Source organism: Cyprinodon variegatus, unplaced genomic scaffold (genome assembly GCF_000732505.1).
Source record: "Cyprinodon variegatus isolate N-32 unplaced genomic scaffold, C_variegatus-1.0 Scaffold19, whole genome shotgun sequence".
Taxonomy (NCBI): domain Eukaryota; kingdom Metazoa; phylum Chordata; class Actinopteri; order Cyprinodontiformes; family Cyprinodontidae; genus Cyprinodon; species Cyprinodon variegatus.
Window position 1 is genome coordinate 607490 of NW_015150472.1, and position 27043 is coordinate 634532.

Here is a 27043-nt window from a genome sequence, read left to right on the forward strand (position 1 = left end):
CAAGGGAATAAGGGCCCCTTAATTTATTATTTGTTCTCCTCTTGTTAAGGAAATACTTTCTCAATAGCTCTTTCTCCTTTGTATATTTTTACTGTTCTTATTTTCTTCCTTGATCCAACCATGTCCTCTCTTATTTATTTGCTTTCTAAACACTGGCTTGGTTCGCCACACTCAAGCTGCCGAGAAGAGACTTTAAAAAATGGCTTTTGTCCTTCCTGAGGACAGTGTTTATTTGCCTGAGTGAACCTGAGGGGCTGCAAGATCTTTTTAGGGATACCTATGTGTAGGTGACAACATGCAAGCTGACCTTGGTTAGAATTACCTCAGGCCTTAATCAGATTGCTGTGCTGCAGATTGAAGATATGTTGACTGATACAACGAGCTCACATGTCATAATTTATCAGCCCTGCCCTGCCACTCTTAATGTAAAGCCATTCCTGCACCATGTGAACTTAATTGAATGTTATGAACACCACACATGTTGTATGAAACGGCTTCCTTCAGCAAAATCACACAGTCACGTTCAATCTTTTTCCAATCCATAACACTCTCTTTAGAGTTTGTTAGTATAAGTCGGGTTTTTCTGCCATTTTAACCCTCCCCCTCCTAAAGAGGGACATTTGGAAAAGCAAAAGCCAATGTTGACCACTGAGCCTTCTGGCTTTGAAAGCCTCAGCCTTCCACTGGAACTGTGATTCTTCAAGGAGAGAAGGTGCTGAACCCGTGCCCCCGGGTCACTCAGTGTCACCAGCCATCTTTTGAGGGGTTAATACGCATTTTCCTCCGTTATCACAGCTGTTTGATGTCAGCAAAAGAGAAAGAGGGTCACGGGGTCACTATATGAATGAAAAATAATAATAATGATTTGTCAAACTGATTTATTTTCCTTTTTTAAATTAATCTTCCTTTTGAAGAATATTTATCTCATTTTGTTTACCTTGTCATTTTTTTTTTTACTTTATTTACACAATATTCATTCAGGTAATCTGTTTGAAAACCACACGTCATTTACATGCATGACCTGGCCAAGATGCTGCATGAATCTGTCCCAAATCGGTTCATTTATATGGAAAATTCACTCTACTGGTAATTTTTGGACAATTTAAACAATTTCAGGAGATTATCTCTCAAATATCCTTCAATAGGTGATAAGAATTATTTATTTTTTTTTAATCAGACTTTTCTCCTGCACAGAAGATTAATCATCTACACTTCACGCACTTTATCTCTGATGCCACCATCAGGTTTGGATGAGATAGATCTATTTTACAGTAGGTTCTGATCTGTGATACAGTCCTGATTAACTGTTTTTCAATGAATTATTATTTGTTAACTTTATAAAGTTTTGTTTGTTCAGTCAAATGTGTCACTCTTAGCTGGTGAGCTTTATAAATTGATCCAGTAATGCCTTGAAAAGCTTTGTAGGAGAAATTGTGAGATAGGTTCCAAAAGAAACACATCAAGCAGGGTTTTCACGTGAGCTCTCATGTTCCACATGTTATTATAGTAAAACACTAAAGGAAAAAAAATTGGCAGAATCTGTAACATTTGGAAAAACATGTGATTTACAGGAAGGACAATGTCCACACTGAGTGAATCTTATATTTAATTACATATATTCAGAATCAGAATCAAGTTTATTGCACACTAGGTTTGCACTTACACGGAATTTAACTTGGTGTTGATGGTGCAGATAAATAAGATATACATACACAATACAGAATCTCAAGCTATATACAATATAAAACATACAGTATACTATATAATATATATACTCTATAGCTATGTACTATATACACAGTAGACTGCGTTAATGTAAAGGAGGACAATGCCACATTGGTGTAGCTTCTAGGTCCTGAACGGGGGGAGAGAGGCAGTGTCAGTGTCGTAGGGTTCTCAGGGCCTCTGGCCTTCATAAGGCTGGTAGCAAATGGGAAGAAACTGTTCTTGTGGCGTGATGTTTTGGTCCTGATGGACCACAGCCTCCTGCCAAAGGGAAGTGACTGAAATAGTTTGTGAATGGGGTGTGAGGGATCAGCCACAATCTGCATTGCATGCCTCAGAGTCCTGGAGGCGTACAGATCCTGGAGAGATGGAAGACTGCAGCCAATCACCTTCTCTGCAGACCGGATGACCCACTGCAGTCTGCCCTTGTCCTTGGCCGTGGCACCAGCATACCAGATAGTGATGGAGGAGGTGAGGATGGACTCAATGATGGAGGAGCAGAACTGCACCATCATTGTCCTTGGCAGGTTGAAATTTTTCAGCTGCTGCAGGAAGTACATCCTCTGCTGGGCTTTCTTGGTGAAGGAGTTGATGTTCAGCTTCCACTTTAGGTCCTGTGAGATGATTGTTCCCAGGATGTGGAAAGACTCCACAGTGACAATAAAGGTCACCATGTGGATTTACTGGGGCAGTAAGGTAAGAGCCACTAACTGGACAATTACCTCAGTAATGTTTGTATTTTAAATGGTAACCCTTACTGATGAATTTCTCCTTATTTCGCAAACAAACATGTCAGAAGATAAAAGAAGGGAAGGATTGGATCAGTGAGGACAGCTTTGTGACTTCAAGAATCTTGCTGCAGGTCCAAACCACCACCACTATCTATAAAATGTCATCTAATACAGGTGAGGTGGTAATGGACCATAATTTAGTGAATGATTTGTGGTTAAATTCTTTATAATTGAATATATATAAATCTTTAATCTCCCACCTCAGTTAAAGTGTTTATATATAAGTAATGGTAGGTTAACTGGTCTCTTCCTTTTAAATGTGAGTGAGTGCCTCTAATCAGTGCTGAAAGTCTCTGGCTTCATTTTTAAATTGGCAGTTTAATCCTAAAATCCTACGCTGTGCCATGTGTTTGGGGGGTTCTTGGGTAAGATTATTAAACTATTAGAGGTTCAGACAGGATTTGTGTAGCAAGCAAAAAAAATAGCATTCTGGTAAGAGTAGAAAAAGAGTTGGATTAATTCCTAAGAGCACAGAGGAAATTGCGACATATTGTAGGGGAAAAAACAAGCTTTAAAGGTGCAGTTATTGTGATATCATCGGATTGCATGTCAATAACATAAATTAATGTTGAGGCTTATTAAGGGGTGTTATTACATTTAGAGCAAAGCATTAACACAATTACATATTGTTAGATGTTTTACTCTTTTCTTTGATCAGATGCCCACTGACTTGTGGCTTGTAAGATTTTGAGTGGAGGATGTAATTAAACAGTTTTTTTTTCTTAAGTCTTTACTGGAGTAACCTAAATATTTCATTTTTTCTGCTTTTTGTAATATGCCTTCAACCAATCCAACCAATCGTAAACTTGTGTCATATAAATTGAAATACACATGACTCTTGGAACCTTAACTTTTCCAGAGAATAAGGTACAACCAACACTAATCACATGATTTGAACCCTTTTTTTGTTTGCCGTAACCAGTGATGTTAGAGTGACAGACACCTGGGTGTTCACCCTTACACATAACAGAAGCTTTCAACAAACTACTGATCCCGAGTGGCTCAAATATAAACTTATTCAGTGACCTGAGGTCAGGAAGGCAGCTGGCGACACGGGACCGCTCTAATACCAGTATTTACACAGCAGTACTATAAGAAAGCTGCTGAGGGACATTTAGCCTCATATAGCTGGAAGGTTATGTTTGAACCTATATGGGATCATTCTAACACGTGCGTGTGGACTAGGAAAAGAAAAAAAACACAAGAAAATAAAACACATATTTTATTATTTTATGTATTCCTGGTCAGGTTTTAGGTTAACTCTATTATTAGACCATTTTAAGTAAGCAGGCAACCTCTGATTTATTCCTGGGACAAAGAAAAGAACAAACAAGAAAAGGCAAACACATTTGGCCAAGGAGGAGTTAAGTTTGACAGAGACAAATCTGAAATTTCTAGAATAACCTTGCTTTTTACAATTTGACAATGGATAATTTCTATACTTAAAGACATAATAAAAAAAAATCATAATAGTAAAACTAGAATATTCTTTGTCATGGTCAGTTCAAATAGGATCACAGTATAATAATCAACTCAAAAACATCCTCTCAAATTGAAATGTTAAACCAACTCTGTATATTTAGAAGTGAGAAAAGTAAAGCTGATTTATGTTAGTGGAGCTGCAGAAAAGATGTGACAATCTGCATATTTTCTGGGACTTTCTACTTTTAAAATTCTATTGGCAATGAGCAATTAAAATAACGTTAAAACTTGATTTGCTACTTGATCCAACAATTTACATCTTGAAATTACCATTGGGTACACTGGGTAAAAATAAAGTTATTTTACTCCAATACTACAATTCTGCTTAATGGTTGCTATGGAAATGATTACACATTTCTGGCCCAGGGCACCCCTTCCCATTGTCCCAAATGTCTACATAATCAAAGAATTACTGCAAAACATCATTTGGAAATGTTTATAGACTTGTGGGCTCCTGTAAATGACCACTTTGGCTGGAGATTATTGGCTGCCTTCCTTTGACATATGAACACATTTGGTTTGAAAGCACAGGTTTTTTTTGTTATTTTACTTTCGAATTAGTTTCAAACTGAAATGAAAAAAATACATTTTGCTTGAATATTTTTTTTATTTGTTCATGTCATGTCATTGCACATTCTTCTTTTTTCATTAATGAACAAAAAAGAACAGAGGGAAGATAAATCTTGTATTATCTCTTCCTATATTTCCTATTTGATATTTCGAAAAACTAAATAATGAAATATTAAGAATATGCATCAGGATAGTGCTATTTATTAAAGTGGAAGATCCTGAGTAGTTTTGAATGCATTTTACGAGATCTAGAAGACACCTGAGAAGTTGAGGAGGAAGTTCAAACATGTATGCATCTACTGCTGACCAAACTGATGACAGCAGAGATCACAATCTCCACAAAAGGCTTTTAAGATCTGAATTCTATTCCTGCAAACACTGAAGGACCTAAACTTAATGAAGAACAGTCTTCTCTGTCCCTTACTGTTAATGGACAGTTCAACAGGTGCATCTACTCCTCTCTGGCCTATAATAATAATAATAATGATGATTATTATTATTGGAGAAATTTACCTCTGCATTCAACCCATCTCATTTGGGTAGCAGTGGGCTGCCATCATGGGGCGCCTGGGGAGCAGTGTGCGGTTAAGGGTTTTGCTCAGAGACCCAGAGTGGCAGGCTGTGGGAGTGGGGAACTCAGAACCTCAGGACTCCAAGCTCTGTGCCCTAACCACAAGGCCGTCACATCCCCACTAAATGAACTGCTGGGATTTTAACCCAGGATCTCATGTTTACAACACAGGCACTTTGACCAACTAAGAGCACTTTTAGCAACAGCGCCATCTGCATAGATGCCCATATTACTCTGTTTTGAAATCCCTTTTTATAAGGCAGAATATCTTTACTCTGGGATAATCTAGTAAATGATCTGAATTTATATTGTTATTCATTGAAGCTCCATTTACCTATTAATTCACATCAACATGCAATTTAAGTCTAAGTTGCCTTATCCAGAGCCACATTGACATGAAGAACCTTGAATTGTGCAGACATCTTTCAGAATGCAAAACGTCTTTTAGAAAACTTCCTGTCCAGTTACCTAAATTGGACTTTTCAAGGAAAAAATTATCACTTTCCATTGAGCCACAGTTTCCAATTAAACAAGTAACTGCAGATCATCAGGGACCGATCTTACCCACATGCGAGGTCCTCTCCATCACAAGTTCAAATACCGTCTCTAATCCAATCTGATCTGTTATTAGCTGCATTTTTCAGCTTTGCGCCAGAGCTAACAAGCCTTTGAGAACTTTAACAGCTGGAAATGTTAAAATCCCACAAAGAAGATGAAGATCAATGAAAGCCGGAGTGTCCCACATAAATCATGCTGCTCTCCTCTGCTCTACAGCTCGCTGAAGGCCTTATAGTACCAGCAGTTCTCATGAAACCGATGGCTGTTATGGAAGAAGTCACACAGTGCAGGGTGATTTTTCAAGCAACTAGTTTTATTCAATCTAAAGCTCAAGTACATTTTAATGCTTATGCAGAGGCGTGACCATAAACCCCCCAACCCCCACTCAAAAAAAAAGGAATGATTGATAACAGGCAGCTTTGATGCAATGTTGACAATAAGGAAAAGATTAGTGAGGAATGCATTACCAAAGACTTTTTGGTGAAATGACACCAAATTGGGACACTGCTTTTCAAAAAGGGGAAACTATGAATCACTCAAAGTTTTTTTTCTGCAGAAAAATCCAGGTGCTCATTTAGGTTGCACACAAAAACAACTTCACGAGCCATTTGCTAAGAAAACACAGCACGCTGCACAGTTGACTCAAAAGCAGCATGAACACATAACTGTAAAAACAAAAGCAAGGTGGGATGCTTTATGTTGACTGAGGAGGAGGCTGTCAGTGTGTTTGATTACGGCAATGGGGACAAAGGTTAAGAGGTGGTAATCAGTCGGAGTTGGAGTGACGGACGAGGTGGGATCAGAGGCCCTGTAAAGCCGAGCTTGGTGCGATTCTGCATTCAGGAGGGGATCTTGTTTTACAAAGAGGGGACAAAACTTTTATGAATCAGCGAGCTGGAGAAGATAAAAACCACTTAGGGAAATATCAGTGCCAGACATTGAATGTCTGAGCCTCCCACAAGTTTTAGACAGCTCCATCTTTCCTGGGAGTCTCCAGGTCATCTGCATGTGACCTGTTATCAGCGGCATGGCTCAGGCCTCCAGATAGCATTAATCTGTCACGATAAGCATACAGCAGCTAAAACTGGAACGTTGGTGTCATAAGCTTCATCAAAGTGCTCTTTTTAGGTCTGTATTTCATGTTTTGGGGTCTGTTTTTAAATACATGTCAGGGGAAAATCCACCAAATAATCCATTGGATCATTCCAAGTCACAGGCTGCACAGTCTCCCCTCCTCTTCCTCCATCAGACTCCTGAATAACAGCAAAACAAAACAGTTCCTGTAAATAAAGTGGCTTACTTACAGACCGTGGGTGCAGATCTTAAAAAATGAGTCAAATCAGAGGTTTGTTTGAGCAGAAAACAAATTTTTTTTTTCAGTATGAAAACAGAAAATAGTTTTTTTAATCTTTGGTAAGAAGTGGCACACTTATAAACCATATGCAAGAACATTTTGGGTGTCATGTAAATATATATATATTATATACATGACACCCTATATATACCCATATATATATATATATATATATATATATATATATATATATATATATATATATATATATATATATATATATATATATATATATACACACACAAACACCATAGGTTGTATTTGTGTACCATTTCAGACGGGGTTAAAAACTGATTGACAAGTAAACCCAGATGTTTTATCATTAGGTTCTGAAATGTAAACCTGTGCTCTGAAAGAGGAGCGTCACATAAATCAGGAAGGATCGCTGTGTCACACAGCAGAAGAACAACAACTGCAGAATGAGTTACACCACATCATGTTGCTCACATTTGCAGCAAAGTTATGCACAGAACATCTGTCAGAACTGATCTGAAATGCTTTCACGGGCCATAAGCCACCCAGTAATATGCTGGAGCATATTTGGCTGGGAGGCCTCTGAAGCTTTTTGTTACTGGGTTTGAGGGAGCTAAAACTGTGGTGAATTAGAAAATGTTTCTAAAGGGGGTGAGCTGACATTAGACGGAGGAGCAGACAGTAAAAGGTCTTTTAAAGCTTATTCTCATGTGTCTCTCTGCTCTGGTTTGAAACAGGGCCCCCTGTGGGTCAGAGGCGGCGAAACAGGCAGCAGAGGATGTCTGTGGCAGTGAGATGGAATGGCAGAAGTGCGTCACTTCACATAGCAGGATGGCAGATGGGTGAACCACCTCAGTGAACCGAGGGAAATGACAAGAAAGCTCCAAGGTCATATGCAGGAAGCTGCATCACATCCACGAGCTGTTTCCTGGTGACCCAGGCGGACACGGATGTCAACCCTGCCTTCAGGAACATCTTTAAAAGAAAACTGCGGATTTCCAGCTGAAACTATGTGAGATAGACCATGAAATAACCTGCACATTTTTCCCTGCTGGGGTTTTTGCAGGAGTATAGGGAACAGAGAAAAAGTCTTATACGTTTTGCTTCTTATGAATGAAGATCTAATAAAATGAATGTATTGATCTACAGAAACATTTTGATGTGATGCCCGTTCAAATCTATGTTGTAACCGCAAGCTTCAGCTCTGAGTTTCCAGGCTCTACAAATGTTGTTTTTAATAAAAGAGTTAATAATTAAATGCTGGTGAAAGAAAAGTCAAATTTACAATTGCACAAAAACCATGAAGATGCTAGAAACATGGAGAAGATTGAGCTATAATCAGATGATTCCTGAATCAAATCAAAATAACAACATGATCACAACATTTACACAATGAAACATGCGGGTGGCAGCATGATGCTGTGGAGAAACATTCAGTTTAAGTGGCACGGAAAAGCTGAAAGCTAATGGCTGCTAGTAAAAGGAGGGCAGCCATCTTTTTTTTATATCACCTGATCCACATCTCATTAGTGGTTTGGATGAAAACATCCAAACAACAAGGTCAAAATCCACATGGCTACTGGAAACCAATGTATGAAACATGTCCTAACATTTACTAGCTGACAAAAAAAAAAATTGCAGTTCTGCTGACAGCTGAGTCCTCGTTGGAGTGTCTATAGTTCTGTTTTTGGTCTTTTTTACCTAATGGTTTGATCAAGTCTTTACACGTTGAACACAGTTTGAACCAGTCTGTTTCTCCCAGCTTCTGTTGCTTTTTTCAAACTAAAGTCAAACTTGTTACAATCCCGCAGGATAGTTTGTGACTACTAGGTTTTTCTGCTTCTGAGACTTTGATCAAAGTGTTTAGCAATAAAACAATCATTTCCATTTAACTATTTATACCCTAAAAATACAATGTTTGTTATTACAATGCGGGAAAATGTGTAAATGTTCGCAGGGTGGGAATTCCTTTGCAAGGCACAATGAATGCACATTTTTGCTCTGATTTAGGACTAGATATCTGTTAATATTTGAACAAAAAGAAGTCAAACTGGGAATCCAGTAGATCCAAATCTAACATAAACATCCCAGGACCACCATGCTCTGTCCTTTAAACCCACCAATAGACACTTCCTAAAGGCAAACACGGTGGTGCACCATCTGGTTCATCTGACCTTCTGCCATGGAGAGACATATTTTCAAAAAATGTCAGATACAGCTAAAAACTCTGGGTTATAACTGCAAGCAGACTTGATGAGAACATTTAAGAAGTTGACAAACTTATCAGTGCAATCACTTTGTGCAGTGTTTTTTCTTTAAATAAAATATCTACTATGCCTTCATCTTGACTGACAGTCATACTAACAACAAAGCTCACGTTCCCAGAATCTTCTGAAGTCTCTCTATAAACCCTTGTGGCAACGACACAATGAGTGCGATAAAATATTACTGTGTTCTAGAAATGTTGGTCCACAGCTTCATTCTGAGAGTTGAGGGAGAGTTTATGCATTTATAATTTAGAATCAGTATGTATCAGACTTTTGCAATGTTCTGCTAAGACAAGAAAGCTGATTGATCTGAGAAGGGAAATTGAACTTTTGCTCACAATCAATCAGAAAAAAACTGATACTAGTCGATCTATTTACATTTATTTACAGTGTGCATTAAAAATTTTCAGTTATTATTTAAATTATTTTAAGTAATTATTTAAGTATTTCAAATAATTTGATTCAAAATTTTTGCTATAGATATTAAGGCTTCTACAACCTAACCAGAAGAAAACTAAAGTGATTGTGTTTTTCCAACAAATAATCAAAGTGCTTTTCATCTTGGGGTATCCTTTAGACCAGCGGTCTGCAACCTGCGGCTATTTGATCCTCCTGCAATGGCTCTTAATCATGGCTAAAATGATAAGTGTTATATCATTTGTTCATATCAAGTGTTGGTTTTGAGTACAGTAAAATAGCAAATGGCAGTTTTAGAAGCTCAAGTAGTTTTTCAAACAAAATGAAAATTTATTTTCCACAACAGAACGACAATAAAAAGAACCAATATTATGTTTAAAGGTCTATTTTTCATCATTAGCTTGGAATCTATGTGTTTTATTTAACATAATTTTCCACAGAAAAACATCCAGAAAATCATTACCCAAAATAAACTTGTAGGTCTCAGGCAGAGAATAACGTTCTAGTTGGAAACACATTATTTTAATCAAAACATCATGTATATCTGCAGCTCTTTTTTTTAGCTGCATTCAGGTTAGAAATGGCACTATAGATTTTAAAGATTGCAGACTCTTGCTTTAAACTTTTTTTTAGAATGCACCTTACATTTCTTTTGATCAGGTTTTAGCCTTACAGCAGTGCTTTTACTAAATGGGACTTTTATCCAAGCTGAAACCATTTTTCTCTTTTAAAATCTTTGATCAGTTTAACCTTATGCTTATTTACAGCAGTGCAGTGTTAGTCAGGCTGTCTTTGCATGACTGGAGTTGATCTAGTATGATGCAGCTTGGTTTCTGATCTGTACTAAAAGGTGGGAACATGTTTCCAAAATACAAATTTTTTAATGAACTCCCTTTTGATTTTATTTCATTTTAAGTTTTATTGCTGACTTATAAGGCACTATTCGAACAGGCTCCTTAGTGTGTCTGAAGTCCTAAAGCCTTATGTGCCCTCCTGGTACCTGATATCCAATGAAGACTTGTTTTTTGGCAGTCCCAAATCTGATGAAACATAATTGGTTGTAGCTCCTAAACTGTGGATTAAAATGCTCCAAAACATCAGATGGGCTCAGTCACATCTGCTCTTAGAGGCTTTGAATACTGGATGAGAGAAACGGTTAAACCAATGGGTGGGGTTATCTTTTCGCACCTCTGTACTCTTCTGAGGTCAACATTGCAGTTGTTTTAAATGAACGTGTCAACCCGAACATCAAACAGCAGAAGTTATAGCTGGTTTATTTGTAAACCTGTTCAGCTTGAAAATTAATAAGAGCCCCCCTAGTCATCTTTGATTAGCGCTGCAGATTTACTCTCTCAAAGTCCACATGAGTGGATGAAGAAACATCCAAAAACACTGATGGTTGAGGCTTCCCAGTTTTTAGAGTTATAACAAAAGGAATAAACCATATATTTAGCTTTATAGAGATAACTGCTGATACTTTTATAAAAAAAAAAAGTATTTAATTGAAAGTTGTCTAAAAGTTTATTACTACTGTTAATTCTCAATAATAAAGTGCTTGCTGCCCACATAAATATTTTTAGCTCTCGTTTAATTCTCTGCCCACAGCAGTGGACATCTGATTTTCATACCTGTAGGCTGCGATCTCCATGTCTCTTGCCATTTTCTCAGTGAGCAGCTCCTTGTATTCCTCACACTGCTCTTTTATCTGGGATTTGAAGTCAGCCTCCTGCTGCTTCATTTCTGTTATAGCAAACTGAAATATGGGCAAAGATTAGTGTATAATAGAAAAAAACAAAGATAACAGAAAATCCATCCAAACTGATAAAGACTGCATCAATCCTCTCTCTCATATACCTCTAACTCTGCAGTCTCTTCTGTGTAAGTTGCCCTCTTCACCTCAACTTCATCCAGCAGGTCCTCCTTTCTCTTCTCAAGATCATCTAGCTCCTTCTGTAGCTCTGAAATCTGCAGAAATACATGCAGCACCACCTGTTTATTTAAGCAGACTAACTTTATGTTCAGACCTTAAGCATACACTAGGTGGACTTTTAATAAATAAATAATAACACACTAGAATCTGGCATAAAACCTTTAGCTTATAACTGTTTAACCTCCTTAAATGTAATTTTCTTTAAATGTATTGGGTGTTTATAAATCCTTCCATTTAGTACAAAGTTATATTTTTGACCACTTGATGACCACAAATCCCAAAGTTTCTTGTCGCGTAGCTCTGATTTAGCCCTATTAGAGCTGTTTAACAAGGCCTTCAACCATGTCAGTACAATGCGTCACCAATGTGATCCAGATGGAAATATCTGGATGTATACCTAATGGATTGCCATCAAAATTCATGCAGACATTCATTGTTTCCAGATGAGGACTCTCACTGATTTTGGCAATCCCCCTGATCATTCGTACAGCGCTACCACAAAGTTCACATTTGTGGTTGAAATATTTCCGCAATAATTGGATGAATTGCAATGGTCAGCATAACTGTAAAACTTTAATTTCAATGGAGGCTGCAAACAAGAAAGAGGAGGGATCAATTTGCAAATCATAAAACTACAGTAATGAGTTACAAGGGGTCGGTTAGTTAAAAACCACCACTGGAAACCTATTATAATACTTTATATAAGAGCTGAAGTACATTTTAATGTTACATATTTTAATTAGAAACAGCTTTCTTTAAAGTGAATTTAATATATAGTTCATTATTTTTCTGTTTTTTAAATATATTTTCGGATGAATATTTCCCAGCTAATAATTTAAAGGAGTACTACATCTCCATTAATAACACTCCACTTTTTAAGGCACTATTTAAAACAACCTGAAAGGAATCTGTTAATGGGACAACTAGTCTTTGTGGACTAATTTGGACTTGGAAGGTAAAATTGTAAAATTTAGAAGAGAAGCAGAAGGAAATATTAAGAGAAAGACCTACTTTTGTTCAGGCTGTTTTAAAAACTGCCCTGTTTTGCATAGCGAGAAAGATTTCACTGTCATCCACACAATGAAAGATAACAAGAGAATACAGAACAACATGGTTGTAAAATAAATATAACCTCAAATTGTTAAAATAGTCTGATAGAAAGATCGTTTCAACTGTTACTGATAAGCAGACTTTAAGAAGCAGTACAAAGCTTTTTAATGATACTGCCACCTGTGACCAAAACACAGAACTGCAGCACTCTTCTGCTCATTCTTGTGTCTCGTGCTTGTACTTGACACATGCTTGTTTTTTTGCTTTTTTTTACTTGCATGGAGTTGCCTTTGGTGTCTGAGTTGAGCAGGATGCTGGTCGATTGTTTGCTAGATTGGACCCATTTAACGTGAACATCCTTGCCCATTTAACGTGAACATCCAGATCTTGCAAACAGTGCGGGAAGTTCCGACATTAATAACAATCAGGGAAACTAGGCGACAGACTTTTAGATGCATCGGCTCTGGACTACTGAGGCGTCACTCTACCTGTCAAACCATGTTTTTCTGGGGCTGCTCAGTGTCGTAGTGGGTAGCACTGCTGCCTTGCAGAAAGAAGGTTCCGGGTACAATTCCCAGCCCAGGATCTTTCTGCATAAAGTTTGCATGTTCTCTCGGATTTAAGGTCATCTTTTTGAAGAGTGAACAATTATTGTTGCTGAGAATACACCAACATTTCTTTGGCTTAACAAAATAACCCATTATGAGAAAAAGGGTTTTGTCTTGATAGGTTTTAATATCTTCTGGATCTTTGATTTTCAGATCCCTTTTCTGCCTTTTTAGTGTTACAATTTGTGTATTGGTGTTACCAATACCAATCATTTCTACCTGACAACCCTGAGTGTGAAGGTGGCATATTTTATATACATAGGCTCCTTGTTCAAACCAGGAAAGGCCACATGGACTACTCTCCACAAAATGCGATTTTGGTCATCTTTCTTGATTAACGTTGTTCATTATTCATCTTTAGTAAGTGTTGCTGCTTGTACAGCTTTTTGACCAGTTAGGTAGGAGAGCGGGAAACGATGGTAAACGAACCATGGCAAACTGCTTATGTTTCTAACATTTCATCCACTTAAACTTGCAAACACACAAGTCAAATTCAAGTGCGTACCCTCAAGAAAAAGCATTAAAAGGAGTCCTAATGATCCCTATGTAACCTTTTTTTCTTCTAAACATTATTAAAAATGAATTTAAAGACAATTTCAGACAGATTGTTTTTGTCAGATAGCAGGCTATGACTCCTTTAATTTGACGATTTTCTCCCAGGTGGCAAAACTCTGGACAGAACATAGCTATATTTGGTAAAGTGAGTTAACAGACAAGAGAGTCTGAGAACTTGCAGCTTTAAACAATAGGTCTGGTTCCTGGGTGCATAGTAAAAGCTTTTGCACAGCATTGAACAGAGTAACCTATATTATTGTAACACAGTTTGTGCAATCACAAATCACAAATAAAGGCAGCTAACAGAAATAGGTATGGTAATTTTTTCAGGAGCATCCCTCCCTCATTGTCAGTATCGGTGTTGTCCTGCCATGAGTAACTGCAGCAATCGTAGAAGTTCAACAATTATCAGTCGTACCTAGATGGGATCAGGCTCACATTTCAGAGAAACCTCCAAGCAGAAGACAACCTGTTTCCCACTCCTGCAATCCTGATGACTTCCAAGCCAGTATAAGTTCTCTCCTTCCTTTCCCTTTGGCATGATAAGTGGAGTGGAGTCATGTATGTATATGCAAGTAGTGGCATTGGACGCCATCACAGCCTGTTCTATTATATACAGCCCTGAGTCAAGGCTGATTTCACTGCAATGTGTTTGTTTGGTCATGTTGTGTCTCAGTGAGAAACCAGACCCTGAGAATCCATCAGAGGCGAGAGGGGAAACAGAGCAGATCGAGCCGAGCTGTCCATCCGTCAGGTGGCGCTGACCTGAGCGGGGCTCGTGTTGGAGAGAAGTAGATGATGTCGGAGGGGCCGTGCTGTGGTTTCAGAGGCTCTGTGTTTATTTAGAGAGCTGGAAGTGGAGCCACAGCTTCGGTAATGAGAACCAAACCACCATGTTTGTTACAGATGTGGTCAGGTGCCAGCTGTGGTGAGACCGCTGATGGATGTTAAAGAGAGCAAGGCAGACTGAGAAGGAGGAGGTTTCTAGTCCCATCTGCTCACTTCACCTGAGTCTCATTATCTTTCAGTAATGTTATAAAGGGTTTTCTTTCGGGGATATTTTCTCTCAGAATGTGGGACATAATGTTTGATTTAGATTTATTTCCACTTTTCAAATTGGAACATATGTCTTGAGGCAGTGTGTGTATAAACTTTTAAGACTTTTATGACTCTGAAGCCAATCTGAAAGCCTGTGCTTAATAACCGAGGCCACTGAGGGAGATAAATCCTGTCTGAGCTGCAGACAGGCTCTTCACCTCTCCTGCAGAAATCGTCCTCAAAGTAAACACACTGCTCAGCAGGATCTCCCACACTGCTGCTCCCCTGTCACTTCTCTTTGCTCCTTCATCTGCGGTTGGAAACCATTCTTCTCTAGCCAATGGATGACATGAAGCCAGTTGTGGATTTAAAGCATGATCTGTTTCTGTGTTGCTAAAGAAGCACATTATTTATTATGAAATGATCTGGACCATTTTGTTGTAAAACAAAAGATAATTTAAAAGAGTTAAATATAAAGGTTTTCTTTCTAGCAGTGCTGGCTGTTAGCTTACAAAATATGTCTTATCAGCAACTTCCTGGTGATAAAACTGCCAAAGCTCTTGAAAAATGACCAACCTTGAAGTAAAAAACATGCTTTTTTAAACTTCTCTGATTTCTCAAGAGTGAGTGGAAACCAATGGTAGAAGTCTGAGCTCTAAAAGGCTTTGTTGCTATTAGACCAAACCCTCCATTACCTTTGACCAGCAAACTTATTTCTTTTAACTTGTGTTTTTGTCAACTATGCTTGGAAATCTTCAACTGACTTGAAAATCTAGGAGACTTTTTGTCATTAGATCTTCCATTAGCCAATAGCTTATTTTACAAGAGAACAGTTAAATCATTACCTCAAAACTTTAACATAAACATTACTTAAACTGAAATTATTCTATTGAAAATCTAAGAGTCCAGGATTTCTACTAGAGTGTCATTGGTCCTAAAACGCTGGCATGGGCTGGACTTAGCGTATTAATAAAGAATCCAGAGCATATGTCCAAAGATAGCCTAACTTATGCATAACGCACGGCAGCGTTTGCCCATGATGCATAAGCCTGTGTCCTGAGGGGGGCAGCAATGTGTCCAGAGGTGCCCGGCCTGCATAAAAAGATTTATTTCATCACGGTATTAACCTAGCTGCTGTTTACTGCCCACCAAAAAAATACAAATAAATAAAAAGAAGGACAGAAGGTTTGCAGTCGCAGCAGATTCAGCATCATGTCTGCTAGGATGTTTGATGGTTGTGGCCGTTGGTGCGTGAACGCAGAGAGGATCCCTCACACTCACCGTCTCGCTCACCCTATGATGGGTGTAAGTGACTATCATCCAAAAATTAGTCACAGAGAGGAGAGCAGGGGTCTGTTCAACTTGTTGAAGCCAAGGAGGACACGTAAAGCTTTACTGCAGTAAGGGTTTATTATACCCTTTTCCTGAGTAGCAATGTACTATAGACTTGCAGACTTAACTGGCTTTAAACTTGCGATCAAAATATTGGCACCCTGCCTTAGCCTATCTCTGTGTCAAACAAACAAACACAACCCTAGGCAGATCCAGGTGATATTCATTAGACAATCATTTAGCTAAAGACACATGCCAACACCCACTTTCAGCTCCACCCACATCTATACATACCTCTAACACATGCACCCTACCCCTAGTGACAAGACAAAAAATGCATCCTTGCCTCTACAATGGGGATGAAGTCTGGAGAATTGACAGTTTTCTTCTCTGAGCCCCCTTTTATACCAAAAACGCTGCCAATATGCCATTAAACAGTAGCTGTAAGTAAGAAACAAATTCAGCGGTGGTCCTGGAACACGTCAAATACGTTGATATACGTTGGAGAAAAATTCTTGACAAGTTACGCATAAGTTATGCACAAGTTTCTCATAGATTATGGATAAGATTGATGCCACGACTTATGAGCAACTTACACTTAATGTACATCAACAATCAGATAACTTATCTGTAAATTATGGCCAAAGTATGGCATAGGGCGGGAAATTTGGAGCATCTTCGAAAATTGCTCAACGTGCTTGCCAATGCTGACGTGTGTCCGCGTGTTTCAGCATACATCAGCGTGCTCATAACTTATACAAAACGTACCCATAACACATCCAACGTATGGCAGCATTTTAGCCAGATTTATTCATACGTCAGGCATACGCTGTCTAAATCTTCAAGGTGTGACAGTGTCTTTAGATTCAGATTTTAAGTTTAAAATCTTAAAACAGGTTTCCTTCAATTAAGGTTATGGTCCAATGTAAGGACTTAATCGTGACAAAAATGTTTTAAAAAATACACTTTCTCTCCCTATGCTAGATGTATTGTAAAATGTTGTCCATTTTGTTACCAATTAGTTCTTCAAAACACAACTATTCATTAACTTACTGAAGCTAAGTGGGATGGTAACAAAACTTCCAGGATATGTTTAAAAGTTTCTAGACTAAGGATAAAAAGTAATATTGCCTTAAAATACTGGAATGATCCACTGACTCATGTGAGATCAGTTCGGTGTTTTGAACAATTTAAAAAACATTCAAAACAACAGCTGCGGTTACCGTCTCTCTACTGTGGCTGAGCATCATGGGAAGCTGAATTTTATCAGATGGACCCTTTCTATATTATCTTTACATGCAGGTCTTGCCTCAGTGTTTGTGAGTTTTTCTGCAACGCTCTTCCATCCAATCCACCTCCAGGCACATGCTTATCCTCAGACTGGTTCTGGAGGTGTCTTTATAATTAAATATCAACTGGATATGTTCTGCCCCTGTCTTTCTGTGTGGCTAACGCTGTGAAAACCTTTAAACTGTAATTAAATTAATTTTTTTTTATTGGCACATTTATTGTCTTATCCAGCACTTTGTGATCTTTATCTGCAAATAGCCTTTCATGAATAAACTTTACTTACTAAATATTCAGGCTTTGATGCAAAGAAGCATGAAGCTGTTGGTGAAATTCGATTTCATTAAAACACAGGATTCTAAGTGCTCTTAGAAAATATAGTCCTACCTGGAGAAGTCTGTCATTTGAGCTGAACATAAAATGGGAAAATGGGAAAAATCTGTCTCTCTCTAACCTGGTATCAGGTAACGTGTTAATTAGTTATTTTAGGGGGGCCTTGCTTTTAAACAAATCCTGGATTTCCCAATGTTTTCATCTGTATGTCGAACCTGCATATTAAGAGAGCAGAGATGAATCTTTGTTTTCACAAGAAAATCTACAGCTAAACTCAGAACGCTTGAACCTTTTGTTGACAGAGATGTTCCACGAAATCAGCTGGTCTTTAGCCTGTTGGAGTCTAACCAGTAACTCGTTGGTTGGGAGCGTTTTTTCTTTTAATAAGTCGGACCTAATTACACTCACTCTCTGTTATTGTAAAGCAAATATTTTTTGTTCATAAATTCATCCAGGACTTGCATAAAAACATGATTTTTTTTAAGCCTGACACAGCCTCTTTCAAAACCACTTTGAATGGCTACATGTTTTATTTTTATTTTGATAACTCTCATTTGTAATGAAGTTAAAAAGAGAAGGAGGCCCACTCACCAAAGTCTTAATCTCATCCACATCAGTTATGTCTGTTGTATCTTTGACCACTGGCCAATCTGTTCCTCCCGCTTCCAGCGTCTGTCCATCATCTTTACCAGAGGAGGATGCTCTGAACCCCAGCTGAAGAAACAAACGATTAGCAGACAGTGCAGTTGTCTACAAGTTTGCAAAGTTGGAAAACAGAGATCGGACGAGAGGAGCCTCTCTTTGAGCCAAGTAAGTTCAGTTTGACAGACGGAGTAAAAAGACTATTTAGAATGTTGGATTGGTAAAGCTCTCCCTTCATGCACCTGATTTGTAATTACTTTGGAGGAAAGCATGCAGCTGAAACAAGCAGCATGAGGGGCGAGTGCACAGGTGTATGGGAGACAGCCAACAATCACCATTCCTGTTTAAATCCAACAGCAATCATTTTAACATCAAGACAATTGTGTCTCGTAATCGAGGCCAGGCGCAGACAGGACGCTGTCCAGCTGGCAGAGGAAGACGCTGAGTGGGAGGGAGAGAGTAAATAGATGGGATTTAAGCAGAAAAACCAGAATACAATCCCATCCACTCAGACACACAGATAATTCAAATATAAATGGGCCAGATATTCTTTTCTAATGCCTCTTAAAGCATACACTCTAAAGCAGAGAGGGAGCCTGGGAAGGCGGCCTGCAGTCTGATTACAGCCCTGACCTCTGAACCAGCAGACATCCTCACCCCAGATGGGGTCAGACCCACCGGAGTTCCATTCTGACCCCGATGCAGTACCTCCGAACATACAGAGGTGGACCAAAGGCATTCTGTCCAGGTCCAGGACTTCAGTCCTGATTCTCAGGTTTTCCTCCTCTGTTGTGTTAAGAGGTAAAGAAAACAAGTAGGGGTGTTGCGACGTGATTTGTGAAAGCTGAGATTTATGTGGAGACCCGAGCAGGCCGTTACAGAGGGGGGAGGAAGAGGAGGTGATCGGCCAAGGGGATGAGGAGCAGCTGTCTGAAGAACCTTCAATTTTATAATAATCTGTGCTGTAGCATTTTTTTCTTAAACAAGACTCACCATTAAAGGTTTAGAAATGTACAGATCTTAGTATAAAATTAACTGTCAGGCTTTGGAAAGAAAAAAAAAAGTACATTGTGTTTTATGAGTTTTACCTTGAAATATTTTTAGGTTTAAAGCCAGTGAGAGAGAACAGTGAATTTTAAACATGGTGTGTTTTGTGTCTTATGTTACTTATGTTTTGTACCTGGAGGCTCTGTGCCAGCTGGCAGTGGTACTCCTTTACATCCAAGGCTCTGGTGATGTCAGGGCTGCCAAACCTAATCGCAGCTGCTGCCAGAGTCCTTTCATCTGGCTGCAGCAGGCTCTGCACTTCCTGCATAGACATCCAACACACACAGAAACACACTGATCATTCTCTACAAAGCAGCAATTACATTCAGACACTACATATTATATACATTATTAGCCACAAGAAGGAAATGTACTGTAAGGCAATACTGAAAATCTGCTCTTAGTAATTTTTTTGACGGTTTGATATCCTAAGATATTCAAAATTACACTAAGGGAACATTTTAGTATTTAAACTTCGTTTAAAGAGGGAATGACAGGTACCATGAACTGCAAACCAATTTTACCGTGAGCCATGACAAAAGAGAGGTGAGGGTATGTGGAGAGAAGCCAACTTTTTCAGTGTGGAGCCACAGACCCAACATATTTCTGTATAGTTTCTCTGAGAATTGTAACATGGTTCCACAGCACCCCTAGAATATTTAAACGCTACATGTCCTGCAAACACATAGAGCCACAACAAACCTCCTGCTTTTAGGTCCTTAAAGCCTTAAACTTCTCTTAAAGTTCTATTTATTGACTATTCAAAGGTCAATAAATAGAACACAATACCATCAAATTGTGTTGTTTATTAATCAGTTTCACATGAGGAGTTGGTGTAAGCATTAACTTATCCTACCCCTCTTTGCCCCCATGCTTCACCATTGTTACCCTGCTGTTCTGAATTACATAGACATAGATCAAATATACTATAGGCTACAATATAGATATAGACATTTGTCATTTTTACAAAAGATGAATATTATTTGTTTTAACATTTGAGTACCGGTAGATATAATACACTTAACAGGAATGTATAATTATGACTACAGGAGCAAAAACAAAAATCATACCTTGTTTTAATTATTTAAAGGTCAAAGCTACAACTTTTTAATCAAAACATAATCATTTACAAAATAATACATACAATAAACATCTAATGTGGGGAAGAATAAAAGTATTATTTTTTATGTGCGTGTGTGTGTGTGTGTCGTGTCTGGAAATGAGGCAATAGGAACAGTTGTCCTAATGTCTGAAAGAGCCCAACATATTTTACTCTCAGTGGAGCATTATCGCTTTTGCCATAGTGCTCTGCTTGATATATACATGTAAATGGATTTATTATGGTTTATGTAGAGAATGATTCATGTTATGTGGACACATCAAAAAAGAAAAGAAAGAAAAGACAAAAGAGAGCTATTGATAATACTTCATCAGTCTGCTTCATCACCTGCAAAGAGAATATACATAGAAGTATTATTATACTGAAAATGATCCCTTTATTGTGCCACAATGGGGAAATTCTGGATAACTCTAAAGGTTGATGGGTCCAAATTGTATAAATATTAACTACAATGGTAACATTAACACTAAGAATTCTAAACAAACAGGAATAGCAGGTTGAAGTCAAGTGAAATGGAGCTCAGGTGTTGCCAGATAGTAGGGCTGTGATGATGCTGAGAAATGGATTCTTTTGGCATTAACTTTCTCAGTTCTAAGCAGAATAAAAAAAAAGCAAAACAAGGGTGAACGTTGATCGAGGTTCTGATTTTTAGTGCCAATTTAAGAAACCATGCAGATGTTGCCGTTTTCCTTCTGGATGGTTTCAATGTCTACAGTCACTGAATCGGATGAGCAGCTTTAACTGCAACTCTGTGGGTCATAATTATTTTTGTTTTCCATGAAAGAAGCTGAACATGAAATCATTACCTTTTGCATCAATTATTAAAGTATTGATATCTAATCAACATGAAGAAGTTATGAAGGAATGAAGCAGCTTGTCCTGCAACTGAAGGGTTTTCGGTTCAAGCCCCGGCCCCAGTTTTTCAACGTAGATCTGTCCTTGCGCAAGACACTTCACCCGGATTGCCGAGTGATTGATGATGGTCACAGGGCCTGGTGGCGCCTGTGTATGGTAGCCTCGCTTCTATCAGTGAGCCCCAAGGCAGCTGTGGCTACAATGTAGTTTGCCACCATGTGTGTGCATGAATGGTTGAATGACTGAATGTAGTGTAAAAAGCCTTGGTCAAGTCTCCTGATTTAAAAAAGCACTATACAAGTACAGGTAATTTACCAATGTTTCCTAATGAGGTAAGCAAACCTGTCAAATGGCCAGCAACCATTTTTATTGAAGAATGAAAGAAGAGCCGATGAAGTGCACCACCTACTGGCCAATAGGAGTTTACCTTGTAGCAAAACTGTGACAATACTTATTCTACCTATATTGATAGAGTCAACTGTGTATGACTGGTTAGAATAGTCGAAGATTGTGGGTTTGATTCCAGCTTCCCTCTGTCTCACACTGATTTGCCCCTGGGCAAGGCACTCAACCTGAAGTTGCCTACATGTTTGTCTGTTTCGTAGTAACACTGGGTGAAGTCAGTAGGACCAGAACAGCACTATATAAATGTGATCAATTTACTAATAAAAATTACTAAAAGAATAAAAATATGACATATTATTTCCAATCAAAACCTTTTTTTTTTTTTTTACAATGGTTTGAAATGTTTATGTCTGGACATTACTTCAGCTCTTTAATTCCTTCTGGTGGTTTTTACAATTTAAGGCTTAAAGTCAGCACTTACCTTTTGAAGCTGAAAAACATCTGCAGCATCTTCAACCTCTGCATTGATTGCTTCAATATTCAATGCATTCAGTTGCACATTAATTATCCAGATGCAACAGGAAAAAAAAAATTCTGCTGAAAAATGACATGGCTTCTGATTTAACAAATTAAAATTGGACACATGGGGGTCATCACATTAACGGTCGATAAGAAGAAGAATTTTATTCTTTTATTTGGGTTTTAGCCATATTTCCCACATTGTGAGTCATGCAGGTAGGTCCAGGGGGAGAAAAAAAAAGAGCAATGGAGTTTCTCCTGCTTCAGCTGTGAAGCTGGGCTGTGTCTGTCATCTTCTGGTGAGGAGGAGGATAACTGAACGGTGCAGAAAAGCAGGGCTGTGCAGCGATGAGGCATGGGTGCAAACATTCATTTTGAAGGATCACCTCAGAGGTTTTTCAAAGGAACAAGTAAACAGTAGATACTGGTGTATTTTAAGTTACTTAAACATTAGTATTGTCTTTGTCCCTACAGCCAAAGGAAACTCTTCACAGTGTAAATTAGTTCTCAACACATATATAAAAGTTTAAGTTTCTAAGTGTTTTAAGCTCAAATGGAAACTGCAGTTCTCAACGAGGAAACTTAAAATAGCCACCACTTCTCCTAAAAGATGGTTCTGAATAGGTTATATGGAAAATTACTGAGCCATCTAAGAACTGTAGCTGAAGGATGGATGAATGGATGGATGGATGGAAGGGTTCAAAACCAATTTTAAATATTTTTTTTTTTTACAACAATAAACTGTTACCGTTTTATCAGAAAGATCTCTCACCGTCTTATGCTGGGCCTCCATGTTGGCCAGCTGTTCCTCATAGACTGCCACTTGCTCCCTCAGTGCCAGGCACTCTGCTGTGACAGCATCTACCACCTGCAGAGGCAATCAAGCAAGCAGAAAAAACAGAATGAGATAAGTTTGAGTCTATAGTTTATTAAAATGCTAAAACTGCGTTTTCTTGACATACTATAGTGTTTTTGCACCACTATCACATGTGTATCTAACAAAAGATGTCGACACTGCATTGCAGAGGAAAAAGATAAAAAAGAAACCAGCTAGACGCAAAAGCCCTGTTGCCCAATAGATCTGCCAGCAGGGGTTCTCAGCTCACATGCTTCCTTTAATGATTAATCAGTGCTGGGTGCAGGCGCAGACAGTGCCTGCATTTCTGTTTCCATACAAGAGTTGGTGGCATAAATAAGAACCGTCTCTAGGAAGATGGAATATGGAAACAATCTTTAGCCATAGTTATTCTCTACCTTCTTTCACGTGAAAAAAATACCTGAGAGACTAAGGTTTGAGCATCTGTGTCTGTAAATCTGTTTAAAACGCTTCTGTTGTCCCTGTGTGAGAAACTCGTGACTATAAAAACTCTTGTGTATTTTTGCAAAATATTACTACTTGTCAGGGCATTAACCCTATTGGACAGTGATGCCAAAAGAAGGATAGACAGAGGTTGTTGCTTGACATTTAGAGTACATGTCCCAGGATGGAGAAAATAAGAAATAATGTCAGAAATTCACATTTATAGAAATATTACCAACAACATTTAACAAAATGTAGTATGAAGGTGCATCAGATGAAAATATGAATGTGGCACTAAAAATATAATGCCAGTAATTCAACGGCGGCCTTTTAAATTGACTGTTTTTAGAGCAGTAGAGCCCCTTGGGGCGCTGCTTTGTGACACTATACTGCATTGCCTTTTTCTATTTAAATATTGACCTTCAGCCACTGTCATAAACTTTAAATATGTCTATACTGCGTAAAAGCACTGTGATTCTTTATAATGGAGAGCATTGAATTGGATCCCTTTGGATGAGGCTCTGATCATCAGGGCCCAGGAGCTGTGCTCTATATATTAGATGGAAAATTTCTATTTTGATATATAGAGCTTTATGACAAATATGCATACAAAAAACTTGAATCTACAACTGAAAACTCTATGTGTAAATCATCATACCCATTGTGGATATGTTACAGTCACCCTGCTCTGCTTCACAACAATATTTTTAATGTTTATATGTAAAACAAAATCTTCCTACTCTGACAATTCACTCATAATGTTTATTTGGACTTGCTGTAAATGTTAAGAATTGAGGTGCATATTTGGAAACTTTGAAAGTCATTGCATTTAACAGGTGTAAGATAACTAGTCCGGAAAATTTGCTTTTCTGGTAGGGAGAAGAAGAGCTTGCAGTGGGTTAATATGTGCAATATTCCCTTATCTCCTCCACATCTCTGCTCTTCATCTATTTTCCTGCCAATTTCCCAACTAAAACCTTGTCGCACTGCAGCTGCAACCAATTCAGAACCAAAGAATTGAGCCAGCAGGGACATCACGCCACCATATTATGAAAAGCATGACATCTGTAAGGGAGAAATGAAAGCCTCTCCTACATCTGGTCCAGCTGCAGGCGTGTGTGAGGAGGGGGTGGGTTCTTGTGGGATTGTTGGAAAGTTGTTGGTTGTGTTGCAGATCAACAACTACAGGTTGATTGAACAAGAGTCCATCTGACTCACAGACTCATTCCTTTAACAGTACTGCCCCCTAGGGGTCAAATGCATCATTAGGATTTCAACATTTTCTTAATGGTATCAGTAATGAATGTTGAAAGTGTTATGTTTTCAAAATGTCTTTGGAAGTATTTAGCTTAGGATTTTAGCTTTTAATTTTATAACTTAAGTTATCAGTTTTATTTATTTTATTTGCATCAGTAAATCAAAAGCTGAGAAAAAAAAAAACTTTCATAATAAAGGGGGGGGGGGTGATTAAACAGTGGATGAACCGTACCTCTGCAACATCTTGTTGTCGCTGTTGGACAAGGAGCCGCTGATGTGCAGCCTTTTCGTAATCTTTCTGTAGAGATTTAAGTTCTTCTTTCAGTTCCTCTGTGTCACAAATGATCTCATCCTGCATTCAGAAGACAGTGAAAGCAAAAAATTATTCTGATTTCTATTGAGCACTATACAAGCTGTTATGGAAGCAATGGAGTAGGAGATGTTTTTGTTTCATCATATATGCACAGTTGCACACAAACCCAGATGTTCTCCTACCCTCTGCTTGCAGAGTCTTTCTGCAGCTGCTTCCAAACTGTACTCAGGCTTCACTAAAGTGGAGCTGATGCTGGGGGAGATGTGTTGACCATTACGATTGTCCTTCAGGTCAGTGATTTGGCATTCAAGTGAGTCATTCTCCTCCTCCAAACAACGGGCCTGAAAGGAGCGGACAGAGAAATAAAAAGGCATGAAAGCAAAGAAAATAAAAGGCTGTAGACTTGTTGAAGTTAGTGTCTGTCCACACCAACTCAATTAGTTTGACCAGCCGGTCATTAAGGGCAGCGATGGTGGTCCGCTCCTGTGCAAACCGGTCCAGACCTTCTCTGTTCAGAGCTTTTGCTGCTATGAAGTCTATTGTATCACAGCCACACTTCTCTACAGCTTCACTCCTGCAAGAAAAACAAACAAAAAAGGCTGAAGGATTGGAGATTTTTTTGTTTTTGCATCTGTTAAGCATCAAAGAAGAAAAATCTTTACTTCCTACCTTCTTGATAGAAAAGGTTTTGATGCAAAGGTATGCAAAAAAGCTTTACATACCAATGTAAAAGTTTATTATTAGAACAAAATGTGTTTACTTTCATTATATATGATATTATTATTATAATTATAGGAATGTATAATACATTCCTATAATTCAATTCAATTCAGTTTATTCATATATGCTGATGAAGATTCTCAGTCATCCAGGTAACAGTCATTCTGTAAAAGTTTAAAAAACTATCCACTGGACTTGGTTTCCAAGATTTGAAGACGTTTTGCTACCTCTCCAGGAAGCTTTCTCAATTCAAATGTCAATTCAAAAGTTCAGACAGACCATTCTCATTAAATGACTGTAATATTTAGAATGTATATCTCTGTGTGTTGCACCCTGACCTGGCAGAGGGTCGGTACCATCCTGCACGCTGCAGCCTTCCTCCATTTGGGCTCCACCTGTCGTCCTCAAACAGCTTGCGATAAGAAGAGACTCTGAGCATAGCCATGGCTGCTGATCGGTTCAAGATTCAAACAGCAACTGGCAAATATTGTCAGCAGCTCTTGACTTGGTTTTATAATAACAGGGGATATGAATGTGGCATTTAGGTGTTGCTCACTAATTATAGCATAAACCTCACCCAGGGAGGACTTCACATCTAGCTGAGGAATAAACCACTTAATCAACCAGACAGTTTTTTTCCCACTCTTCCTGTAATGAATGTAGCAACTATCAGTTACTTTGAATGATATTATTGTTCATCAATCTCAGTTGACCTTATATGTAATTGATCAGGACTGAAGAATTTTATGAATTACAAAAATAAAGGGAAAATAAGTATATATTTGAAAACTTAAGCATTAGTAAGTGGCAAAGACATGATTTGAATCATTTGATGAAGTATGTATTTATAGGACAGCTGCAGGAAACCTTTTTCTGTGGCGAGGTAAAGAAGTAAATAGTTTTAAACAGATCTCAGATCTTTTACTCTGATATGGAAATATAAACCTAAACAATGATTTCTTTGTTTAGTTCTGGTCTAAGAAAAAAAAATGGGTCAGCAGGTTTCTAATGACCTAAGGGGCCTATATGGATTATAATTCTGTAATGTGTTCAGCAGGTTGCTTCAGCCGGTGTTGGTTAGGAC

The 27043-nt window shown here is 38.3% G+C and overlaps 1 protein-coding gene across 1 annotated transcript; it reads right to left on the reverse strand.

Annotated features, from left to right (window-relative positions):
* Positions 1 to 6106: 6106 nt before the first annotated feature.
* LOC107093468 (peripherin-like) lies at positions 6107 to 26418 on the reverse strand. The gene is made up of 10 exons (XM_015388532.1): positions 26298 to 26418; positions 25669 to 25813; positions 25422 to 25580; positions 25159 to 25278; positions 23142 to 23237; positions 19664 to 19792; positions 18433 to 18555; positions 11563 to 11673; positions 11337 to 11461; positions 6107 to 6950 (listed from the first exon to the last, which is right to left on the reverse strand). Exons 1-10 carry the CDS (start codon positions 26402 to 26404, stop codon positions 6908 to 6910), a joined length of 1158 nt encoding a protein of 385 aa, XP_015244018.1. The 5' UTR covers positions 26405 to 26418; the 3' UTR covers positions 6107 to 6907.
* Between the last annotated feature and the right edge of the window lie 625 nt (positions 26419 to 27043).